Below are 27,034 nucleotides of genomic sequence, written 5' to 3'. Positions count from 1 at the left end.
TAAAGAGTTGGGATGTCAGAATATTTGTATTGAAAGCGACTCGGAATTGGTGGTGGGTTGGATCACATCTAGAATTTGCTATTCCTAGTACTTATGGGACTTTTGGGAAGTGTTAAAGGAGGAGCTACAAGGCCTTCAGTTCTCTATAAAACACCAATTTAGAGAAGGTAATCAGGTAGCAGATTACTAGGCTCGTCAAGGCGAGGGAGGCAACACGAGGAGATATTTTGTAGGTGATGTGCTGCCGAGCAAAATAAGAGGTCAAATTCGTATGGATAAGATGAGTATTCCAAGCCTTCGTCTTTAATTGTCATCATTTAGTTCTCCTATGTTTTCCTCGGGTTTTTTGTTTTACAGGTATTTGACATCAGTTTGCAGGTAATTTGTTTTTGTTTGTGTTTGTTTTGATTACTTTTGGGCTTATTTAGTTTGTTTTAGTTGGTTTTTTATACAAGTTTTGCTAAGCTTGTTTTGGTTTTGTAAATCTCTTGTGGCATGATTGTAACCACGGTTTTCCTCCACCATAAGTGAGGGCTATCAATAAATTTAGGATTTTCGTTAATAAAATAATTTAAAAAAATGCTGCCTCAAATGCCATCCATGCCCAATCCAATGGACAAATCTTCAATTTGCCCCTAGCATGGTGAAAAAAAATGATAATTTTTTTAAAAAAATATTCCAAAATTTTATACAGTTTTGGGATATTCTAAATTTTATTTTATATTAAATTCACATTACAATTTTATTTTAATTTTTATTCTTTAAAAAAACTATGTGCAACATGATTTAATTCACAATAGTGAATTCTGGATATTAAAATACTAACCAAGGTCGTTGCGACAACTAAAAACAAGAAATATGGTTTTTGATTATTGCAACAACAACAGAAAACTAGCAATGAAGACAAAAATTGTCACCACCTATTTCTTCATTGAAATAGAAAACAAAGAAACAAAAATTGTTATCAAATAGTGTATCTCTAAAAGGATAAAGACATGGTTGATGAATAGGCATTTTTGAAGGAGTTTCTAAGCAAATTTCCAAAGCAATTAGCAAGGAAAATTGAAAAGACTATTGATCTTCATCAGTCCAGGTCTAATAGGCCTGAACTTACACATGCTTACAAAAATCTTGAGTATGCTTGATCAATGCTAAATATAAATCAACATACCTTAGTTCATAACGGCTTTAAACTTCCACAAAAGTGAATTCTCGATATTAAAATACTAATAAGAGGTTGTAACAAGTAAAAACAAGTAATATGGCTTTCAAATGTTGCAATAACCGCAGAAAACTAACAACAGAAACTAGAAAAGAAGACAAACACATTGTTGCCACCTATTTCTTCATTGAGATAGAAAACAAGAGACATAAATGGTACCAAAAAGATGCAGGCTTGAAGGCAAGGTCATCAACTTGCAAAAGAGAGTGAATACAAGAAATTTTCTTCAAAGAATTGTTTATAAGGTTAAGCTCAAAATAAAACTCTCAAAGAATGAATGAAGAGATGACATTTTGAGTTTTCTAAAATTTCTCTCAAGAATGAGTAAGCTCGAGAACAGAGAGAATTCTTGTGAGAAAGAGTTTTGGCACTTGATAAATCAGTTTGGAGTATTTTCCATACTTTCTCTAGGCTTAAATCGGCATAGTTTCGAGAAAAAACTAGTCATTTCATGCTCATTAGAAAAGTTTTGAAGTTAGACCAATCGACCACTTATAGAACCTGATCAACCTAGCACTAGTCGTTGAAAAGAAAAATCAGACTGTTGTATGCAAAGTTGGGTAAACCGCTCAACCGCCTTCAAGGGCCGGTCGACTGCCTTCTATCTGGACCGATCAACCGCCCCCTATGGGCCAGTCAACCACCCCATGCTGCAAAGCCTCGTTTGGTCTCCTTTCTCTCTATTTTTCTTGGTTTAGTTGTTGTGTGTCAAACTCAATCAAATTCTTGTAATTGTACAATTACAACTCAAATTTGCTCAAAATTACAATGGCATAAAGTTGAAAAAAGGTCTTGAAAGTTCTTCAAGCTTTGGCAAATTCTACATCCTTAGAGATTCTTTCAAGCTTGTCTTAGTTTATACCTTGTTTGTCACTCTTAAACTCAAAGTAATTAGATTTTAAGTACTTTGTTATCATCAAAATCAAGTCATGAAACCTTGGGGCTAATAATCTCCTCTTTTTTTATGATGGCAAACTCCTTTTTGAAAAAATGGGAGCAAAGGCTCCCCCCTAAATATATGCATTTCTATTTACAAAAAATTCAAAAGAGTTTCATCTTAAAAATGCAACAATCCAAATAGGGTTGCAAATGAACCGAACAGAGCTGAGTTAAGTTGTAACGAGCTCAAGCTTGACTCATTTATTTATAAGCGAGCTCGACTTGAGCTTAAAGTTTTCTGTTCAAATTCGACTCGTTTAACAAATATATAACTCAAGCTTGGCTCAAGCTCTATTTAACGAAAGCTCATTTCACATTAATAAATGAGCTAAGTTGAGCTCGAGCTCAACCTTGACTCGATTGAAGCTCGTTTCAAACTAATAAATGAACCAAGCCACTAAGGTAATTAATTTAAATGATAACTAATAATTATAATTTGAGAAAAATTAAAATAAAATATTTAAAGAGATTAATATCGAGCTTGTTCACGAGCCTAATATCGAGCTAGTTCATAAGCCTAACATCAAATTAATTCACAAGTTACTAATGAACTAGTAAATGAGCCAGCTTACGAGCTGTTAAATGAGTTGACTTGCGAGCCTAGCAAGTTGAATTTTAACCAACTCGAGCTTGACTCGCTTAGTTGATTGGCTCAAAATTTGAGCTCGAGTTCGACAAGTTTAACTTAACAAACGAGTTTGAACAAGCCATTGTGGAGTCGAGCACCGAGTAGCTCAGGAGTGGCTCAACCCTAAATCCAAATACATTAAGTGTAACAAAAAACATTTTAGTGTTGCTCAACCTTTCTAAGGGTGCAACAATCACGAAGCTCAACAATTCATGCACAAATCTCAAGCAGCATATAGTTAAAGTCACAATTCATCATACACTAGCTCTATCATGAACATACATTTTTCAATGTCTCCCCCCCTTCGTCAACATCAAAAGGAGGGGGGAAGAACAATATCATACATAACTGAGTCAATAAAGTCTATACAAGAAAAACTAGAAATAAAAGATTTCCAAAATATACTACAAGACCAAGATAAAACAAAAAGTCAAAACACAAATCACATCGGCAAAGGAGGTGGGCAGTGTTACGAGAGGAACTACGTCATCCATTGGAAATGATAGTCTACATCTCCTCCTGAATGTGCAAGTAATCAGTCACTGGCTCCTCCATGCGATTGTTCAAATCATCTATTAGATTGAGTACTTGCGGTGTTTTCACCATCATCAATATAATCACCAACCTCATTATCAGAATCCTCTCCATCATCAAAATCATTAGGAGTTATCAAGTGATCTAGGTGCATGTGAATCACCATCCCAAAATCAAGACCATTGGCTACTTTGGAAAAGTACCCAACCTCACTTACTCGACGAGAATAAAACAAATGGGTGAGGAGTTATTAGACTGTGCTCCTAGTGATAAATCAGTTACACAGCATACCAACAGCACAGCACAACAAACCATCAGATAAAGCACTGCAGAGGCTATAATTTGTTATTCTCTACTGTTATATGTAACCATAAAATATTCTTTGATTCTTCATGTAAAGTCTATATATAGACACAATATTCATAAATGAAATACACTGAGAATATTGCAGCAAATTCCATTCTATTAACATGGTATCAGAGCACTCTGACTAGCTCGTCCTCAATCCATGGAGTCATCTTCTCCCTCCCATCCCTTAGTGCCTTCCATTGCTTCTTCATTCTCTCACATTGTTACTACCAAACTCACCACAGAAAACTATCTCCTCTGGAAAGTTCAAATCACAGCTTACCTAAGGGGTCAAGACCTCTTCTCCTATGTTGATGGCTCGCTCCCTTCCCCACCTGAATTTCTCACTGCGACTACGAATCAAATACCCAAACCCAACCCTACTTTCTTAGCTTGGAGGCGTACTGACCAATTGTACTAAGTGTACTGTTCTCCTCTCTCTCGGAATCCATTTTAGGTCATGTGCTCTCATCTTCCACATCCCGAGAACTATGGTCTTCCCTCTCCTCCATGTTCTCCTCTCACTCACAAGCAAAAGAGTTTCATATTAGGTTCCTACTCACCAACCTCTTTCATGGCGAACAAACCATCTCTAAATATTTTGGGAAAGTTCAAATTCTAGTTGAATCTCTTGCTGCAGTTGGAAATGCTCTCTCTGATAAAGAGCTTGCTTCCTATCTCTTAAAATGGCCTAGGACCCTCTTATGAACCCTTCATAAACTCCATTACAACCAAAGTCGACCCTTCGACCACTCATGAACTGTATCAACTTCTTCTCATTCAAGAGAACAAACTCTCTCATATTACCAAAACCACAACTCCTTCTCATGACTTCTTTGCAAATTTCAGCTTTGCTAATGGTACACGAGGTCATCCTTTTCAACGAGCTAGGAGACAGGGCCATTGGCCTTGAGATAAGTTCCTACAACAATCGTGGTGATCATAATGGTTCTCGCAACCCATACCAACAAAACACATCCCCACGGCCAACATGCCAAGTTTGCAACAAAATCGGGCATGTGGCACTCCAATGCTAAAACAAGTTCAATCATTCTTATCAATATGATTCTCCTAGAAATTTCTCTACTAATTTCACTGCTTCTAGCTCATCTTCAGACAATGTATGGTACCCAAACTCTGCTACTACACATCATATCACAAATGAACTGTCAAACTTGAATCTCTCATCAGAACAATACAATGGTGATGACACTATCAGGGTTGGCAATGGCTATGGACTCCCCGTCCAAAATTTCGGTGATTCTTCTTTTCCTACTTCCTCTTCTTTTCTTCTTAAAAAACTCCTTCATGTTTTGTCGATCACCAAAAATCTAATTTTTGTTCTTCGTTTTTGCATTGACAATCACTGTTTCTTTGAGTTCCACTCATTACATTTCTCTGTCAAGGACTCTTAGACAAAGCAAACACTCCTCACCAAGCCAACTCATGATGGGATATACGTGTTTCCTACCACCGCCACTTCATGTTCTCCTTCCACCCATGTTAGTCAGAAAACTTCTCTTCCACAGTGGCATCGTAGATTGGGTCACCCTTCCCTTGCTCTCGTTCATCGCGTTCTGCACAATAGTTGTTTGACTTATTGCTCTTAAGAAGCCTCTTTCAAATTGCCGGTTTGCCCACTTGCGAAATCACATCAGCTTCCCTTTGCTTCAAGTCAAACCGTGTATCACAAGCCTTTAGAGTTAGTTAATTTGTTCGGACCTTTGGGGCCCATCTTCATATGTATCCAGTTTGGGTTATAAATACCATGTTTCTTTTGTGAATCACTATACCAAATTCACTTGGTTGTTCCCTATTAAACTAAAATCTGATGTTATTCACATATTTTCCAATTTTTTACCCTTTGTTGAAAGAATGTTTAACACCAAATTAATAACCTTACAAATTGATGGAAGCGGTGAATTTAAATCCATCACCGCCATGTGTCAAAAACTTGGAATTCAACTTTGCCTTTCATGTCCTCACACTAATCAACAAAATGGGCTTGTTGAGAGAAAGCACCAACATATTGTTGAAATCAGACTTGCCCTCTTGGCCCAAGCATCTCTTCCCTTTTCATATTAGGCCGATGCCTTTGAAACTAAAGTTTATTTAATAAATCGTCTCCCCTCTCCAACATTAAATCATAAATCTCCTTATTCAATGATTTATAATCATGAACCCGATTACAATTTCTTGAAGATGTTTGGTTGCCTTTGTTGGCCCAACCTTCGACCATACCTCTCAAACAAATTTAATTTTATGTCCACTCTTGCTTATTCCTTGGCTATAGTGCTTCCCACAAGGGATACAAATGTTTAGATCTCTCAAACAATAGACTATACATATTACATGATGTCACTTTTGATGAAAACTCATTTCCTCTTGCACAATCTCTGCTCAATACACCTTCTCAATCATGGCCCACAAACTCTTCTCAATTCGCTCCTTCCACTCATGCCTCCTTACCCATTCTATCACCTTCAATACCCTGCCCAGCTCCGCACTTACCTCCCGCTAGCCCAACTCGGGCAGCTCTGCACTTACCTCCCGCAAGCCCAAATCACTCACAATCACCTTTTGTTCTCGGCCCAAGCCCCAATCCACTACCACAAATATCTTCTCCGGCACCTTCTTCTACCTCCCGATCTGACAAAACATCAAACACCTCGCCTCCTTCCAACTCCATCTCCTCAAATGATCCTCCAATCCTTGTCCCTCCTCAGTCACCCATAATAACTCGAGCCCAGACCAATTCCTCCCGCCCTAGAGTGTTCTCTAATGGTACTATGCCCCACCCAGCCCGCCAGTGCCTCACCACCACCGTTCCTATTCTCGATGAGCCTTCAAGCTACACAGTGGCTTCAAAATTTCCGAATTGGTATGCCGCAATGGCCCATGAATTTGTTGCTTTGACTCACAACCATAGTTGGACGCTTGTGCCACTTGTTCCCTCTTCAAACACTTTTGGATGCAGCTGGGAATATCGCACCAAGACCAAGGCAGATGGTTCATTACAGCAACGGAAGGCCCGAATAGTGGCCAAAGACTTTCATCAACAGTCTGGACTTGATTACCACGAAACATTCAGTCCCGAGATTAAACCTTCGACAATTCGTCTCATCATGTCCATTGTTGTGTCTCGGCGTTGGGCATTGCACTTGCTAGATATTGAGAATGCTTTTTTGCATGGAACTCTTATGGATGATGTCTTTATGCAGTAGCTTCAAGGCTTTATGGACCCAGCTCATCCTACATTTGAATGCAAGACAATTTATGGGTTGAAGCAAGCTCCAAGAGCTTGGTTTGATCAACTCAGTTCCTAGCTACTTGATTATGGATTTCTCGCCTCCAAAGCAGATCCTTCACTTTTTATTTTTAGTAATGGTTCTGTTAGAATTTTCGTGCTTGTAACTCCTATGTTATTGATACTTTTATTCCTGTCATGCGTCATGCATATTGCCTTCCCTGTTTGAGATCTTGGGAATTTGCCTTTCTTTTTGGGTCTTAAAATTGATCATACCACACAAGGCTTGTTGATCTCCCAAATAAAATATATCAAAAATTTACTCACCCGCAACAACATGCTTCAATCGAAACCCACGTCCTCACCAATGGCTGCATCACTTAAGCTTTCTAAATTTGATTCACCTAATTTCGATGATCCTATTCTCTACAGAAGCTTAGTTGGAGGTCTTCAATACCTCAATTTCACCCGCCCAGATATATCATTTGCCTTGAATAAACTTTTGTCAATTTATGCAATCGCCCACACTTATTCATTGGAGTGCATTGAAAAGGATCCTGAGATACCTCAAGGGTACAATCAACCATGGTTTATTTTTTGCTTCTCAATCAAGTTTTGTTCTTCAAGCTTATTCTGATGCGGGGGGTAGTTGTCCGTGTCAAAGTATTGTGTGAATAGCCGAATATGACACAGGGTAGTCGAATTATTCGTCATGTGATTAGAGGCACCCGAGTCCACATAGCAGAGTTTAGCAAAATTGTTGCCTTGGAGCTCCATTGCTAATAATGCCAAAATTAGCATATGTTGCACCATTTCGGGTGTGCAGTAATTTGTTGTAGGAGCTGCAAGAACAGAGCAGTCACCTAAAGAAGAGCCAGGGCCACAAAAGTAACTGTTGGGGGGGGGGGGGTTACACTAACAGAAGTTTGTAATGGCTGGGCTTGACGATTCTGTGGGCGGATACAACAGTCTTTGATAATGTGACCCTTATTCTTGCAATAAGAGCAGAATTTCTTGGAACAATTAGCAACAATATGCCCAAATTATTTGCAACAAAAACACTGCAAGTTGCTAGAATGCGCAGGTGGTCCTCATCGTTGAGCAGCATAAGCCACAAGGATAGACCCTGAACTACCATGAGATTGTGCCAGAGTAACTTGAGTAGTAAGTCGTTGTTCTTCACGAAGTAACTCATCAAAACAAACATCAAGAGAAGGAACACGAAAGCGATTCAACAGAGACGAGCGAACAGATTCATACTCAGGGCGGAGTTTCATAAGAAACTGATCACAATTACTAGTCTCGTTAAGACATTAAAAAATGGGAAGAGAGACAACAGGAACATCCGCACATAGTAGTTGGCGCAAGGCGAGCCGAGGCGCAAAGGACCTTTGAAGCCAAGGCGAAGGCGCGCGCCTCACCTAAAATAGTGTACAATGCCTATTTAAGGTAATTGATATATGAACATATAAATATCTAGTAATATTAGAATTTAAAATGCCAAAACATTCAATACTAAAATTGGGAATCTAATGAAATTGCCAAGACGAAGGCCAAAAGTGTCAATAATTAAACATAGTTCAACATCCAGAATCCATTTAAAATTTAAGACCTAATATCCTAAATGCAAAAACAATGTATAATATATTTAAGAAAAATGTATAGTTTCATTAGTATACTGCATTAAATGAAAGATCCTACATAATTAAAAAAAGTAACTAAATTCAAAAAAAAGATGTTATATATTAGTTATAAACTTGCATTAAATGAAACTACATAATTAATTACATGTAATATTAGAAGAGGAAGCAGCAGGCAGCAGAAAAGAACTAAAAAATAAGAAGCATAAGAAAAACTGAAAAAGACGAACTGAAGAAGAAGAAGAAAAGTTGCAGAAGAAGAAAAAGCTGAGCTACAAAAGAAGAAGAGGAGGAAGAAGAAAAAGAAGAAGACTTACTAGTTCGAACTTCGAAGCAGATGAAGCAGATGAACTCACAAAGGCTCGAAGGCTTGAAGACGAGCTCGCGAAGAGCTCCTACTAGTTTGAATGTCCACGACAAACTCACGAAGCTCCTAACAAACTCGCAAAGGGCTCCTGTTGGTTCGAAGGATCAAAGAAGAACTCGTGACTACAGGTTCGAAGGATTGAAGACGAACTCGCGACTGCTAGTTCGAAGGGTTGACAACAAACTCACGGAGCTCCTAACGAAATCGCGAAGATGACATGACGAACTCGCAAGAGCTCCTTCTAGTTCGAAACGAAGTCGCAAAGGGTCGTGCTTCTTCGAAATGAGGAGGACGAACTCACGGTTCTAGTTCGAAGCTCGAAGATGAGGTCGCAAAGGCTTCTAGTTGGTTCGAAGGCTCGCAGATGAACTCACGCTGCTGGTTCAAAGAATCGCAAAGGTTCCTTCTGGTTCGAATGTGCAAGACGAAGGGTCGTGGGGCTTCGAAGGGCTGAAAGGGGCTAAGGCTCCTGTTCGTTCGAGTTGAATGAGGGCTACGGCTCTAGCTGTGGCTATTTCTCTCAGTTAAAAGACTAAAAATTTACAAGGCGCGACTCACTGCGCCTGTCGCCTCACTACAACTCGTCTCACCTCGCGTTGCGTCACCCCGCATGGTTTGAGGCGTAAGCCTCTTCGCCTCACTGCGCCTTGCGCCTGAGGCGCGCTTTTAACTACTATGCATCCGCAGTAATCAGATCAGAATATTCGTTCCAAAGAGTCAGAAACCCCGAATAATAGTCTTGGATGGAACAATTGTCATGTTGAAACATGGCAATCGCATGCTCTAATCGAAAAAGACAGGCACCGTTATCTTGATGACATACTGTTTTTAAATAAGTCCACATGGATTGAGCGGTACAATAAGGTCGCAAGTTGGGGACAATAAGTGGCTCAACCGAGCCAAGAAGCCAAGACATAATCCGAGCATCAAGCACAGCCCATAAAGGACAAGCCGCTAAATCCTTGGCACCAAGCATAGCCCATGAAAGACAAGCTGCTAACTCCTTAGATTTATCAAGATTGGGTGCACAATCCGTGCCGTCAATATGACCCCAAAGATCTTTTCCCTTCAGGAAAAGTTAAAATTGAAAAGCCCACGTAGAATAATTGTTGCACATAAACTTGGCACACACAGGTGAGAAGTCTATGCTAAATAAAGGAGAAAATTGAGAAGCCCAAAACAACAGACTGTGCCAAAAGAAAAAGACCATCAGAAAATCTAGAAGCCCAAAAAATAAACAACGCATGTACAAACAAAACCAAGAACAACCTGCTTGCACTAAAAAAATAAATCTTGAACCCAAAAAAACCTGTTGTGCTGAGAATCACAAGGACAAAGCACCACCAGAAACAGCAACAGAGAGAATCAAGACCAACCTTCCTGCACTTAAAAAAATAAATCTTGAACCAAGAAACTTGCTGTGCCAAGAATCACAAGGACAAAAACCAGCTGTGCCGAGACAGAGAAGTACTAGAAACAGCAACAGAAAGCTGTTATCTGCTTGCCAAGAATCACAAACAGCAACAGAAAGCTATTGCCGGCTTGCCAAGAATCACAAGGACAGAAATCTATTGTGTCGAGACAAAGAAGCACCAGGAACAACAACAGAAAGCTGTTGCCTGCACTAAAATAAATGGAAAACCATAAAACCTTTTGCGCCGACAGCCACTCAGCTACAAAAGTACTGAAAGAACAGAGAGCAAAAAATTCCAAAATAGAAAAAAAACAAAAAAAAAAAAAAAAGACACCACAACAGCCACTTAACTGAGAAGACAAAAAAAATTCGAAGGGGAAAAAAATTTAGCAGTCGACTGGCTCTGATACCATGTCAAAGAATTGTGTGAATGGCCAAATATGACACAGGGTAGTGGGATTATTCGTCATGTGATTAGAGGCACCTGAGTCCACATACTAGAGTTTATTAGAATTGTTACCTTGGAGCCCCATTGCAGATAATGCCGAAATTAGCGTATGTTGCACCATTTCGGGTGTGCAGTAATTCCCTATAGGAGGTGCAAGAATAGAGGAGTCACCTGAAGAAGAGCCAAGGGCCGCAAAAGTCACTGTGGGGGGGGACACTAACAAAAGTCTGTAATGCCTATGTTACATTACCACTTTACCTAAAAGCTTAAGTTGTTAGGTTGTGGGCCAATAATGTATATTAGGCTTTAACACTCCCCCGCACGTGCAGCCTAACAGCACATGGAGAAATAAACAAATGATAAATAACACCACAAAATAAAGCGAGCGACAAGACTAGAATCTAGGACGTCCTGGTAACCAAAGCTCTGATACCATGTTAGATTACCACTTTACCAAAAAGCTTAAGTTGTTAGGTTGTAGGCCAACAATGTATATCAAGCTTTAATAGTCCGGATGATCGACGATCAACCAATGGTTTTTGCATCTATCTCGGCAACCATCTCATATCATGGAGCTCTAAGAAGCAAAAAACAGTAGTTAGATCATCCACAGAAGCTGAAAACAAGTCCTTGGCATCTTCGGCAGCTAAATTAATATGGCTTCAAACTCTTCTCAAAGAACTTGGTCTATTTTTACCTCAAGCACCAAACACTTTGGTGTGACAATCTTGGTGCAACATACCTTTTTGGTAATCCTGTTTTTCATTCAAAAACCAAGCACATGGATATAGACTACCATTTTGTTTGGGATCGTGTCGCTGCCAACACATTCAGAATTTTCTTTTGTAGCTCCAAAGATCAACTTGCGATTGTTCTTACCAAACTGTTAGTTACAGAAAAATTTAATTATTTTAAAGCAAGTCTCAAAGTGGTTGACACCTCCCTTGGACTCAAGGGGTGCATTACACTATGTGCTCCTAGTGATAAATCAATTACACGGCATACCAACAACACAGCACAGCATACCATCAGATAAAGCACTGCAGAGGCTACAATTTGCTATTCTCTACTGTTATTTGTAACCATAAAATATTCTCTGATTCCTCACGTAAAGTCTATATATAGACACAGTATTCATAAATGAAATACACTAAGAATATTACAGCAAATTCCATTCTTTTAACAAGAGCATGCCGTAAGGCTGCCGTAAGGCAGCCGTAAGGCAAGCAACAGATGATACCCAAGGAAGGTTGGAAGCACTCAATCATATAACTGAGAATAATATGCCCTAAGTGAAGTCGGATATCGCCGACAAGAGCACAGAGGATTTCAGAATCCAATCATGGTGTCAAAATATTCCACTCTAGGAATGACGTTGTGAGCGATGATTTTAGCGGTGACACGCTCTTGAGGTCTTAAATCAACAAATCTATAGGCAAAACAAGAATAGACAACATGTCGAGGGGTGATAGGATCAATGAATCCTCTGTGAGATGAGTGGTAACATAAGACGCCAAAGTCTTCAACACTAAGGAAGTTAAATATAATGAATTTGTTAAGGTAGAGGGAAGTATCTTGAACCAAGGTCTTAAATTTCGATTTCGAATCAAATTTCGAAGCTCCAAAAGTATGGAAATTTCGATTTCAATGTCAATTTTGATTTCGATTTGAAAAAATAACGAAAATCAATAGTAAAGCATGGAATTCTTTGTGAAACTTTAGAAATGGTAAACAAACATAACAAAATAAGTTTTGGGACTAATATATTACAAGTTAAATAAATAGATATTGTGTGAGGTGGAAATGTTGTAATATAGTATGTATATCAAACATATTTGAAAGATAATGTACAATAAACATTTTCAACTAATACAAATGAAATTCATAAATCATTTAACTATTATTTATTATACAAATAATGATAATTTAGACATAAATGATTAAATAAAATGCTGCTATAAGTTTATTTTTTCATATAATTTCAAAAGCATTTGTAATAATATTTTGTTTTGATAAAAATAAAAATAAAAATAAATTAAAAGAGAAATTTCACTTCACTCCTAAATCTCTTATTTGTTTTTCAAGGAAATTTCATTGTATAGTTAAAATTTTGACAAGTTTCGCTAAGATTCTGACATTTCGAAAAAGTTTGCGATGATTTGTTAAGATTTCAATGGAAATTATGCAAGACAGAAATTGAATGCCATTTCGATTTTGAGGGTGACAAAAACCGGGAAATTCGACGAAAATTTCATCAATTTTGTGTAAATTTCAGACCATGTCTTGAACCCTAGAGGCCACGGATTGACGATCAGGACTTCAACCAGTTTTTGTAAAATTCTAAGATCAAAGGTGTTATGGATTTAGAACAAATTCAACATCTAAAGATTTATTTTCCGGCAACAACAGAAGAATTTTCATTCTTCTTGTCCTTTGATCTGATTTATTATTTTTCTTAAGTTTAGGACAATTCCACTTAGTGTGCCCCTTCTTGTGACAATAGAAGCATTCAAAATTTTCCTTCGATCTGGATTTGAGCTGTTGAGCAGCCATTATTGACTCTCATGGGATTGTTGGAGCAACTGTTGTTGATTGTTGAACCCATACAGCTAAAATTGTTGACATTCATGCAACCCACCAACTGCATGATTTTCTCACAGCCACCTATTTTGAAATGCACCAGCCCATCGGATTTGAATGTTTGCACCATCCAATTGCCTATATAAGGCCATGCAGGCTCAGCTATGAGAGCCATCCCAAAAACATAAAAAAAATTGAGTGATTTATATATATCCAATTTTGTCTATATCTTGTGAGGATTATTGGGTGTATTTGGGTTTTGGGTTAGAGAGTGTGAGCTTCCAATATTTTGTATTCTACTATTTTATTTAGTGAATACTTATGATCCGTATTCACCCATGGAGTAGGCACACTACCAAACCACGTAAATCTCCAGTGTCTTGTGTGTGCCATTTTATTTATTTATTTTTACCAATAATTTTCTCGTGATCATATTTAACTCCAAATTCCGATCCTACCCGAAATATTATTTATTTCTGGGCCAAATTTCATAACAAACTAGTATCAGAGCTATTTTAGTTTTTTGATATCTATTTGGAGTTTTTTGAATTTCCAAAATGTCTATCAAATATGAGATCAAGAAATTTGATAGCAAAGTCAGCTTCAATTTATGGCGTATTAAAATGCATGCAATTTTGGTCCAACAAGGACTGCAAAAGGCACTATGGCCACAAGAAAAATTGCCTAAAGAAAAAGGAGCCGACAACAAGGCTCCAACTGCGACCACATCGGCTGCAACATCGGCAGCCTCGACCGCAACGACCGTTCCGAAGAAAACAGTGACGGTTGCGGAGTTAGCAAAAGTAAACGAGAAGGCTCGCAGTGCAATTATTCTCAATTTATCAGACAAGGTCTTATGCGAGATTGTGGAGGAAGACAACGCGTTGAAAATGTGGCAAAAACTCAAGTCTCTACATGACAAAGTCTCTCACCAACAGGTTGTACCTTAAACAAAATCTTTACACACTACGGATGAAAGAAGGTACGCTTATTAAAGAACACATTGATGAATTTAACAGGGTAATTATGGATCTAAGAAATCTTGAGATAAAAATTCATGATGAAGATCAAGTCATTATTTTATTATGTTCATTGCCTCATTCCTATAAGCATTTTGTTAGCACTTTACTCTATGGTAAAGACTCCATTAGTATGGAAGATGTTAAAGCATCATTAAATTCGTAAGAATTAAGAAAAAAAGCTTCTAGCAATAATACTGAAAAATTTAGGGACAGCCTTATTATTTGAGTGGGAGGAGTCCAAATAAGGGATCTAAAAATAGAGGCCGATCTAAATCCAGATCGAAGAAAAATGTTGAATGCTTCTATTGTCACAAGAAGGGGCACACTAAGTGGAATTATCCTAAATTAAAGAAAAATAATAAATCAGATCAAAATGATAGTAAGAATGAAAATTATTCCATTGTTGCTAGAATTGTAGAAAATAAATCTTAAATGCTGAATATGTTCTTTCAGTTGCCATTGTTGATTCTAACTCAGAAAATGAGGGGATTATTGATTCGGGTTGTTCCTATCATATGTGTCCCAATAAAGACAAGTTTACCACATATCAATCAATTAATGGTGGTACCGTCTTGATGGGTAATAATATGACAAGTAAAACTGTTGGAATAGGTACAATTCAAATTAAGATATTTGACGATATTGTAAAGACTTTGACAGATGTTTGGCATGCTCTGGAGTTGAGGAAGAATTTGATTTCTTTAGGTACTCTTGATGTTATCCGCTATAAGTTATCAGGTCAAGGTGGACTATTGAGAGTTCCGAAAGGTGCACTAATTGTGATGAAAAAAAAATAGAAGAAAGGGTCTTTATTTTTTGCAGGGTAATACAGTTTATAGCTCTACTTCAGTTTCTTCATCAATTGACTCAAATTCAGATGCTACTCGGTTGTGGCATATGCGTTTGGATCATATGAGCGAGAGGGGCATGACCGAATTGAGTAAATATGTTTACTTTGTGGACAAAAGACAGGTAAACTTGACTTTTGTGAAAATTGTGTTTTTGGTAAACATAAGAGAATTAAATTTGGTACTACAGTGCACAAGACCAAGAAACTATGGATTATATCCATTCTGCTCTTTGGGGTCCTTCACAAGTTCCCTCTCTCAATGGTTCTCGATATTCACTGACTTTTATTGATGATTTTTCTCACAAAGTTTGGGTTTATACCTTGAAAAATAAAAATGACGTGTTCGAGAAATTTAAGAAGTGGAAGGTTATGATTGAAAACCAGACCGGTAAAAAGATGAAACGTTTACGGACTGATAATGGTTAAGAATTATGTTCGGGAGAATTTAATGAGTTTTGCAGGAACGAAGGCATCGTTCGACACTGTATGGTCAAGGGTACCCCACAGCAAAATGGAGTTACAGAACACATGAACAGAACTCTTTTGGAGAGAGCACGTTGTATGCTCTTTACTTTTGGTCTTCCAAAGAAATTTCAGGCTGAGGCAGTCAACACAGCTTGTTATCTAGTGAACAGGTCTCCATCGACTACTATTGTATGTAAGACACCTAAAGAGTTATGGTCGGCTAAACCTGCTGATTATTCTTGTTTAAGAATTTTTGGTTGTCCAGTCTATGCTCATGTTCATGAAGGGAAATTAGAAGAAAGAATTCTTGGAGTTGAGGATGCTAGGTATAAGGCACATTTGGTAGCAAAAGGCTACAGTCAAAGGGAATAAAGTTTTCTAGCCTGTGGTAAAACATACTTCAATTCGTGTTTTACTTGCTTTAGTTGCCTTATATGATCTAGAGCTTGAACAGCTCAATGTAAAAACTGTTTTTCTTCATGGTGACCTTGAAGAACAGATTTACATGCATCAACCTGAAAGTTTTGTTGTCCATAGAAGAGAAGACCATGTCTGCTTGTTGAAAAAATCAGTGTACGAGTTAAAGCAATCTCCAAGACAGTGGTATAAACGGTTTGACTCGTTTATGATTGATCATGGTTATTGCAGAAGTAACTATGATAGATGTGTGTATTTCAGAAAGCTCTCTGATGATTCATTCATATATTAATTATTATATGTTGATGAAATGTTAATTATTGCTAATAACATGTCAGAAATTTCTAAGTTGAAATCTCAACTTAACTCTAAGTTTTAGATGAAAGACTTAGGAGCAACTCGTAAAATTTTGGTCATAAAAATTTACCGCGACCGTCAAACTAGAAAACTTTGTTTATCACAAAAAAATTATGTTGAGAAAGTGCTTGAGCGATTTGGGATGAAAACTTCCAAGCCAATTTGTACACCACTTGCTACGCATTTTCGCTTATCAGCGGAGTTGTCCCCACAGACCAATGAGGAGGAGCATATGTCACGTGTTCCTTATGCTAGTGTTGTTGGTAGTCTTATGTATGTCATGGTATGTACTCGTCCTAACATTTCACATGCAGTTAGTGTTGTTAGCATATACATGGAGAATCCAAGAAAAGAACATTGGCAAGCTGTGAAATGAATACTGCGGTATTTACAGAGTACTTCAGATGTTGGTCTGGTATTTGATCGTAGCAACGTTAACCAGTGTTTTAAAATGCGAAGGCGTAAGGCGAGGCGTTTTACCCTCCGTGAGGCGAGGCGTAAGACTCAAGGCATTGAAGCGTAAGCCTCAAGGCATTGAAGCGTAAGCCTTTTGGGACTGTATTTTTAAAAATAATTCATAAACAAAAAATTATATATATAGTATTAAAATGAGAAAAATGTTAGAATAATGGAGAAAATCTTTTATATATTTACTATTTCCAAAAAAAATCTTTTTTTTTCCCTTTGAATCAACTTCAGACATTTCAACAGGTGCAGCAATATTTAATTTAAACAATTAAAATATGAAACAAAAACTTGAGAGACGAATAAAGAACTCAGACATGTGAGACTTCGAAAGACAGAGAGCAGATGCTGAGAAAGAGAGAGCAGATGCAGAGAGAGAGAGAGAGAGAGAGAGAGAGAGAGAGCAGATGCTGAGAGATAGCAGAGGCTTCAAGAGAGATACAGCAAATGTGAGAGGCTTCGAGAGAGAGCAAATGCTTCATCAAGCTTCGTTCAAGCTTCGAAAGAGAGAGCAGAGGGTTCGCCGAGCTTCGTCGAGTCTTCGAAAGAGAGATCAAAGGCTTCAAGAGAGAGCAAAGGCTTCGTCCAGGCTTCGAATAGAGAGAGCGAAGGCTTCATCAAGCTTCGACAATAGAGCAAAGGAGAAGAAGCTTCACGGGAGACAGAAAGGCGTACGCATGGCTTATGAGGCTAAAAAAGCGTGATTTTTTTGCTGAGGCGTACGCTTTGTTGGCCGAGGCAAACGCTTTCTTGGATTTACGTCTTTACACATACGCTTTGAGGCATTTTTGTCCAAAAAACACACTCAAAAACGCCTTTCGAAACACTGGCGTTGACACTTCTAAAAGTGTCGTTGGATTTGTAGACTCTTGACTATGCAGACGATTTGGACAAGAGGAGATCCTTGACTGGTTATATTTTCACTCTATCAGGATGTGCTGTTAGTTGGAAAACAGCTTTACAACCAATCGTTGTTCTTTCCACTACTGAGGCAGAATATATGACATTGACTGAAGCAGTGAAAGAAGCCATTTGGCTTAGAGGTTTGGTTTCTGATTTGGACTTACAAAAAAATTTGACTGTTGTTTACTGTGATAGCCAGAGTGCATTTGACCAAAAATCAAATGTATCATGAGCAGACCAAACATATTGATGTCAGGTATCACTTTATTCGAGATATTATATCTAATGGTTTTATTAGTGTTGAAAAAATTGCTACAGCTGATAATCCAACTAATATGATGACAAAGCCTGTTCCGACGAGCAAGTTCAATCACTGCTCAATCTTGGTGGGTGTCTACAAGACGTAATTCCTTATTGAAATTTTGGAAAAGATTGGATCAGTAATTTTGTTTTTCCTTTATGGGGGAGTTATGGTTTGTAGTTTTCTCCCCATATTTGCTGGAGGGGGAAAATTGTTGCGCAGCCATTATTAACTCTCATGGAATTGTTGGAGCAGCTATTGTTGATTGTTGAACTCATGCAACTAAAATTGTTGACATTCATGCAGCCCACCAGTTGCATGATTTTCTTACAGCCGCCATTGTTGATTTCACATTCACAACCTCCATTGTTAATTTCACACACACAGCCACCTATTTTGAAATGTAACAGCCCATTGGATAAGAATGAAAATTATTCCGTTATTGCCAGAATTGTAGAAAATAAATCTTCAAATGCTAAATATGTTCTTTCAGCTACCATTGTTGATTCTAGCTCAGAAAATGAGTGGATTCTTGATTCAGGTTATTTCCATCATATGTGTCACAATAAAAACTGGTTTAACACATATCAATCAATTAATGGTGGTATTGTCTTGATGGGTAATAATATGACGTGTAAAACTATTCGAATAGGTACAATTCAAATTCGATGGGCTGCTGCATTTCAAAATAGATGGCTATGTGGGTGAAATCAACAATGGAGGTTGTGAGTGTAAGAAAATCATGCAGTTGGTGGGCTGCATGAATGTCAACAATTTCAGCTGCATGGGTCTAACAATCAACAACAGTTACTCCAACAATTCCATGAGAGTTAATAATGGTTGCCCAACAATTCTCCCCTCCCAATAGATGTGAGGAGAAAACTGCAAACCATAACTCCCCCGTAATGGAAAAACAAAATTATTGATCCAATCTTCTCCAAAATTCCAATAGGGAATTACATCTTGCAGACACCCACCAAGATTGAGCAGTGCTTGCACTTACTCGTCAGAACATGCTTTGTCATCATATCTGCTGGATTATCAGTTGTAACAATTTTTTCAACACTAATAAAACCATTAAATATAATATCTCGAATAAAGTGATACCTGACATCAATATGTTTGATCCGCTCATGATACATTTGATTTTTGGTCAAATGTATTACACTCTGGCTATCACAGTAAACAACAGTCAAATTTTTTTGTAAGTCCAAATCAGAAACCAAACCTCTAAGCCAAATGGCTTCTTTCACTGCTTCAGTCAATGTCATATATTCTGCCTCAGTAGTGGAAAGAACAACGATTGGTTGTAAAGCTGTTTTCCAACTAACAGCACATCCTGATAGAGTGAAAATATAACCAGTCAAGGATTTCCTCTTGTCCAAATCGCCTGCATAGTCAAGAGTCTACAAATCCAACGACACTTTGAGAAGTGTCAACACTGCTATGATCAAATACTAGACCAACATTTGAAGTACCCCGTAAATACCGCAGTATCCATTTCACAGCCTGCCAATGTTCTTTCCCTGGATTCTCCATGTACCTACTAACAACACTAACTGCATGTGAAATGTCAGGATGAGTACATACCATGGCATACATAAGACTACCAACAGCACTAGCATAAGGAACACATGGCATATGCTCCTTCTCCTCATTGGTCTGTGGAGACAACTTCACTGATAAGCAAAAATGCGTAGCAAGTGGTGTACAAACTGGCTTGGAAGTTTCCATCCCAAATCGCTCAAGCACTTTCTCAATATAATTTTTCTAAGATAAACAAAGTTTTCTAACTTGACAGTCGCAGTAAATTTCCATGCCCAAAATTTTATGAGCTGCTCCTAAGTCTTTCATCTCAAACTCAGAGTTAAGTTGAGGTTTTAACTTAGATATTTCTAACATGTTATTAGCAGCAATTAACATATCATCAATATATAATAATTAATATATGAACAAATCATCAGAGAGCTTTCTGAAATACAAACAACTATCATAATTACTTCTGCAATAACCATGATCAATCATAAACGAGACAAACTACTTATACCACTAGCTTGGAGATTGCTTTAACTCATATAATGATTTTTTTCAACACGCAAACATGGTCTTCTTTTCCCTGGAAAACAAAACCTTCAGGTTGATGCATGTAAATCTATTCTTCAAAGTCACCATGAAGAAAAGCAATTTTTACATCAAGTTGTTCAGGTCCAAATCAAACAAGGCAACTAAAGCAAGTAAAATACGAATTGAAGTATGTTTTACCACAGGCGAGAAAACTTCATTCCCTTTGACTATAGCCTTTTGCTACCAAACGTGCCTTGTACCTAGCATCCTCAACTCCAAGAATTCCTCATTTTCTTTTGAAAACCCATTTGCAACCAATAACCTTTTGGCTCTTCAACGGTTTAACTAGCTCCCATGTCTGATTTCGATGAAGAGACTCAATCTCTTCAGTCATAGCAACAGTCCATTTAGCAGATTCTTTGCTTACAATGGCAGCACGGTACGTGGAAAACTCATCCTCTTCGATGAATTCTGCCACAGACAAAGCATAAACAACTAAATCTACATAAACATATCTCTCAGGTGGCTTAATCTACCTGCGCTGTCTCCGAACAGCAATACTATTCTGTTGTAGTGGGGGTGCTTCTTCATGTTGCACCTCCTCCTCCTCAGTAGGCTGATATGTCGGTGCTTCAAGCATCGTCTTTGAAACATCAAACTGAAATTCCACCTGATGTCTCACACTTTCACTTCAACATGTATCGGAAGAATCCTTTTTCTGGTGAAGCATAAAAGATTCATCAAAAGTGACATCCTACAGATTAGAAAATTGGGTAACTTAGGATCAGGATACCACAACTTATACCCTTTCACCCCTTGTCCGTATCCAAGAAAGATGCATTTCTTGGCTCTAGGCTCTAATTTCCCTTCATTGACATGAGCATAGGCTGTACAACCGAAATTTCTTAAACAAGAAAATCAGCATGCTTACGTGACCATAACTCCTCAGGTGTCTTACATTCACTAGCAGTTGATGGAGACCTATTCACTAGAAAACAAGCTGTGTTGACTACCTCAGCCCAAAATTTCTTTGGCAGACCTGCAATAAAGAGCATACAGCGTGCTCTCTCCAAAAGATTTTGTTCATGCGTTCTGCAACTCCATTTAGTTGTGGAGCACCCTTGACCGTATGGTGTCGAATGATGCATTCATTCCTGCAAAACTCATTAAATTCTCCTGAACAAAATTCTAAACCATTATCAGTCCGTAAACATTTCATCTTTTTACTGATCTGATTTTCAATCATAACCTTTCACTCCTTAAATTTCTCGAACACATCATTTTATTTTTCAAGGTATAAACCTAGACTTTATGAGAAAAATCATCAATAAAAGTCAAAAAATACCAAGACCCACTAAGAGAGGGAACTTGTGAAGGACCCCAAAGATCAAAATGGATATAATCCACGATTTCTTTGGTCCTGTGCACTGCAATACCAAATTTAATTCTCTTATGTTTACCAAAAACACATTTCACAAAAGTCAAGTTTACCTGTCTTTTGTCCACAAAGTAGGACCACATTTACTCAGTTCGGTCATGCCCCTCTAGCTAATATGACCCAAACGCATATGCCACAACCAAGTAGTGTTTGAATCTGAGTCAATTGATGAAGAAACGAAAGCAAAGTCATAAACTATATAACCCTGCAAAAAAAAAAAGGTCATTTCTTCTATTTCCTTTCATCACAATTAGTACACCTTTCGAAACTCTCAATACTCCATATTGAGCTGCAAATCAAGAGTACCTAAGGAAATCAAATTCTTCCTCAACTCTGGAACATGCTGAACATCTATCAAAGTCCTTACAATGTCATCAAACATCTTAATTTGAATTGTACTTATTCCAACAATTTTACATGTCATATTATTACCCATCAAGACAGTACCACCATTAATTGACGGATATGTAGTAAACCAGTATTTAATGGGACACATATGATAGGAACAACCAGATTCAAGAATCCACTCATTTTCTGAGCTAGAATCAACAATGGTAACTGAAAGAACATATTCAGCATCTAAAGATTTATTTTCTATAATTCTAGCAACAACAGAAGAATTTTCATTCTTATTGTCCTTTTGATCTGATTTATTATTTGTCTTAAGTTTAGGACAATTCCACTTAGTGTGCCCCTTCTTGTGACAATAGAAGCATTCAACATTTTTCTTCGATCTAGATTTAGATCGACCTCTATTTTCAGATCCCTTATCTTAAATCCTCCCCCCTCGTAATAAGACCGTCCCCAAATTCTTCGGTATTATTGTTAGAAACTTTTTTTCTTAATTCTTGTTAATTTGAAGATGCCTTAACATCTTCTATACTAATGGAGTCTTTACCATAGAGCAAAGTAGTAACAAAATGCTCATAAGAACGAGACAATGAACATAATAAAATAATGGCTTAATCTTCATCATCAATTTTTATCTCAATATTTCTTAGATCCATAATTACCCAATTAAATTCATCAATGTATTCTTTAATAGGCGTACCTTCTTTCATCCACAGTGTGTAAAGACTTTATTTAAGGTACAACCTGTTGGTGAAAGACTTCGTCATGTATAGACTCTCGAGTTTTTGCCACATTTTCAACACGTTGTCTTTCTCCACAGCCTTGCATAACACCTTGTCTGATAAATTGAGAATAATTGCACTGCAAGCCTTCTCGTCTACTTTTGCTAGCTCCGCAACCGACACTATTTTCATCGAAACGATCGTTGCAGTCGAGGTTGCCGATGTTTCAGCTGACATGGTCGCAGTTGGAGCCTTGCTGTCGGCTCCTTTTTCGTCAGGCAATTTTTAATACGCCATAAACTTAAGCTTATTTTGCCATCAAATTTCTCAATCTCATATTTGGTAGACATTTTGGAAATTCAAAAAACTCCAAATAGATATCAAAAAACTAAACTAGCTCTGATACCAGTTTGTTACGGAATTTGGCTCAGGAATAAATAATATTTCTAGCAGGATCGGAATTTGGAGTTAAATCTGATCACGAGAAAATTAATGGTAAAAATAAATAAATAAAATGGCACACACAAGACATAGGAGATTTACGTGGTTCGGCAGTGTGCCTACTCCACAGGTGAAGACTGATCAGAAGTGAACACAAAAATAAAATAGTAGAATGCAAAATTTTGGTAGCTCACACTCTCGAACCCAAAACCCAAATACACCCAATAATCCTCATAGGTTATAGACAAAATTGGATATATATATATATATATATATATATATATATATATCACACAATTTTTCTGGTTTTTGGGATGGCTCTCATAGCTGAGCATGTATGGCCTTATATAGGCAATTGGATTGCGCAAAAATTCAAATTTGATGGGCTGCTACATTTCAAAAAAGGTGGTTGTGTGTGTGAAATCAACAATGGAGGTTGTGAGTGTGAAATCAACAATGGTGGTTGTTAAAAGATCATACAGCTGGTGGGCTGCATGAATGTCAACAATTTCAGCTGCATGGGTTCAACAATCAACAACAGCTGCTCCAACAATTCCATGAGTCAATAATGGCTGCCCAAAAAAAGGTTTGCTAACTTTCTCAGAAAGACATAAAATTTTCCCAACCAACATTAGAGAACAAAAAAATGAATATTTAGAGTAACAAGTTGAGGAAGTGTGAGCGGCTTACCATAAGCAAGGGGCTGCATGGTGAACTAAGGAGCATTTCTTCCTTTCCAACATTTTGTACCACCATCCAGTGCCACTTGTAAAGCCACGAAATGAGGAAAATAACCAGTGAAAACAAATAGGAAGGGAAGAGAAAGCTTTTGGATGGATGGACCTGGGCTAAAATGAGAGTTTAGAGCTATAGATTGAAGGAAGATGAAGAGGGGGGGAGCGGAGTTCCGCGTGGGAGAGAGGAAGAAATGAGAAGAAAAAGGATTTTTTGAGGGTTTTAGAGGAGGTCCTGCCGCAACCCAGCCGACTACCTCGAGAGAGTATGCCAAGTACTCCAAGCCAATTTATCAAGTGCTAAAACTCTCTCTCTCTCTCTCTCTCTCAAAAACTCTCTTTATGCTCAAACTTGCTCACTCCTAAGAAAAATTTTAGAGAACTCAAAGTGCCATCTCTTCATTTATTCTTTTGAGAGTTTTCTTTTGATCTTAATCTTGTAAACCATTCCTTGTCAAGAAAATCTTTTGTATTCACTTTCTATTGAAAGTTCATGACCTTATCTATGTGAAAACAAGGAGATTGTAAGAGATGTCCTTGTCAATGTTAAAGCAAAAGATATAGTAGAACCTCAAGATGGTTGACCTATAGAGAGTGAAAGTAGGTTGGGCTACCGAACTACTATAAACTCATGTGCAATCTCTTTTCTCTATGCTCCTTTATTTAAATTGTTTTTTATTTGTGCATTTGCTTGCATTGTGTAATTTGCTTTAAATTTTGAAATCAAGTACTTTCAATTTTTGAAACCCAATTAACCCCCCCCCCCCCTCCCCTCCTGGGTTGTCTTTGGGCCAACAATAGAGTTTATCTAAAAGGATAAAGTCAGGGTCGATGAATAGCCATGTTGAAGAAATTTCTAAGCAGATTTTTTAAGCAATTAGCAAGGAAAATTAAAAAGAAAAAAGACTATTGATCTCAATCAATCTAGGTCTAATAGGCCTCAACTTATATAGCCTACAAAAGCTTGAGCATGCTTGATCACTGGTCTAGATAGTAAATATAAATCAACATATTATAGCTCATAACAGCTTCAATTCAATAAAAAATAAATAAATAAGTGAGCTAGTTTACAATGCTCCACAAAACATACACTCTTGATGAAATTTCATAAATAAATATTCAAATAGCCCAACCATGAGATAGGATCCATGTGATTCCTAGACGCGGTAAAAAGGATCATTAATTCAATTTCAATTTATTCAACATTCAAAATCACCTAGACGTGGTACAGGGGAGTATTAATTCAATTTCACTTTATTCAGCATTAGAAATCAACACAACCACTTATTTTAGATGAATTCTCTCACTTGTATCACTAGGATTGAGTTTCCAAATGTATCCATCGCATACATGATACGGACACAACGATTTTGCAAAAACAAAGATATGACATGGGCGGGACACGTTATTAAATGAATATAAAAGATATATATGTTTAGGCATATTTTTTCCTTTTAAATGAAAAATATTGAGGTAATAGGCATTAGCTCAATTATAAATTGCATAATCATTAACAACTCTTATATTAGAGAACTCAAGAAGCATTCATCATTAATCAACAATCAAAAATAGCCAAAGACTTCCGAGAAAAACATAAAAATATTTGTCCAAACATCAATTTTGTGATTGGGCACTTCAATAGTTCAATCATGTTATGCGAGCTAGTAGAAAACGAGTAAGGAGTTGGGGAAGAATGAGGGAAGGAGGAGGGAGGGACTCACGTTGAGGAAAGCGAGAGAAGAGGCTTCGAGGCTACGGCAGCAGAAGAGGATTCGAGCCTTCGAATGTCGATGAAGGCTGACACGTCTGGCCACCGGAGGTTGGGAGAGAAGTTCGAGGGCTGGGAAAATGGATCGCGAGAGAAAGGGTTCCCCTTCCAGACTTACAGACAGCCGTTCGCGAAGCTCCTGGAATGTCCGCCTTGCCTTCGAGTTTTGATGGAGTGGAGAGGAAAAGGATGAAGATGGTGCTAGTAAAAGCACATGGTTTTCCCGTGAAAGCGGGAAGGATTTGAGCCAGTACTTTGCAAACGTGTCGATATATTATTGGATGATATAAGAATATTGGTCAAGGTCAAACATGAGAAGATCTGTGATTTATGAATCTCAGTTAAAAAACTTTATACGGCTTCGACGCGTCTCTTTGCTTTTGCAGGAGTGGGAGCGCATGATCATAACTCCGTGACTTGGAGCGCAAGCTATGGAGAAAGTTAGTACGACGTCGTTTCCTGCTTGCAAAATGAGAATTAATGGGAAAAAAAAAATTCGAAATAACTCTCTTTGATAAAGAATTTTGTAAAAATGAAAAAAGCAAGGGACTATTTAATTGCGAAAGATATGCTGTATTTTTAATTCTTAAAGAAGACATGGTTGTGAAATTATTACTTGATGAAATCAAAAGAATTTTGAATTTTCCAATTAAACTAATTTGTTACAATATACATTTCACAATATCATTGTGGACTTGAAGTTCGGGTGCAAGCTCCTATTAGGGTGTGGCTCGTATGGGTTTGGCAGTCGCACCACCCAGCAGCTTATGTTGATATTGTTGAGAAGACCAGTAGCCCTCTACCAAATAGCTACCTACCATGTTGAATTGCAGCTGCCTTATTTGACTTCCTCTCCCTCCCATATGTGTATATATATGTGTGGGTTGTGTGGCTGTGTGTGTTGTGCAATAGAGGGTTGTGTTGTGTGCGTGCAGAGAGTTGTATTGTGAGAGTGTAGAGAGTCATGTGTTGCAGAGAGGTGTGGTGTGTTGTGTGTGTGAGGTAGAGTGAATCCTTGTAGAGAGAATGAGAGAGGAGTTGAGGGCAGTAGCCTCCTCATTCTCCTTGTGTAATTCTCCTGATGGTTATAGTAGATTTTGTGCTCTCCCGTGAATGTAGTTCACAGTGGACCGAACCACGTAAATCTGGTCTCGTATTTTTTGTTGCGTAATTTTGCTTGTACGATTGTTGATCATAGATCACTTCCCAACAGTTCCAGCTATCAGATATCAGTATAGCACGTATGATCAGAGATTTGAGGTGATTGGAAAATTGTTTGTTCAATTTTTGTGCACATTATCTCTAAAGCATAATACAAGAAGGTCACATGAAATTTTGAAAATCTCAATCGTACCTAAGATAAATATGA

The 27,034-nt window shown here is 37.7% G+C and overlaps 2 protein-coding genes across 2 annotated transcripts in view; one reads left to right on the top strand and one right to left on the bottom strand.

Annotated features, from left to right (window-relative positions):
- Positions 1-26,022, bottom strand: part of LOC131156210 (uncharacterized) — a 47,374-nt gene extending 21,352 nt beyond the window's left edge. The window contains exon 1 of the mRNA XM_058109723.1: positions 25,619-26,022. The gene's annotated coding sequence lies outside the window, so the exon portion shown is untranslated. The remainder of the gene's footprint in view (positions 1-25,618) is intronic.
- On the top strand, positions 6,461-6,895 carry LOC131155831 (uncharacterized mitochondrial protein AtMg00820-like). Its single transcript, XM_058109276.1, has one exon. The coding sequence runs from the start codon at positions 6,461-6,463 to the stop codon at positions 6,893-6,895; it is 435 nt and encodes a 144-aa protein (XP_057965259.1).
- Positions 26,023-27,034: the final 1,012 nt, after the last annotated feature.

The sequence above is a fragment of the Malania oleifera genome, chromosome 5 (assembly GCF_029873635.1).
Source record: "Malania oleifera isolate guangnan ecotype guangnan chromosome 5, ASM2987363v1, whole genome shotgun sequence".
Lineage (NCBI taxonomy): Eukaryota > Viridiplantae > Streptophyta > Magnoliopsida > Santalales > Ximeniaceae > Malania > Malania oleifera.
The sequence above is the reverse complement of the archived record's forward strand: the minus strand, read 5'-3'. Positions and strand labels throughout refer to the sequence as shown.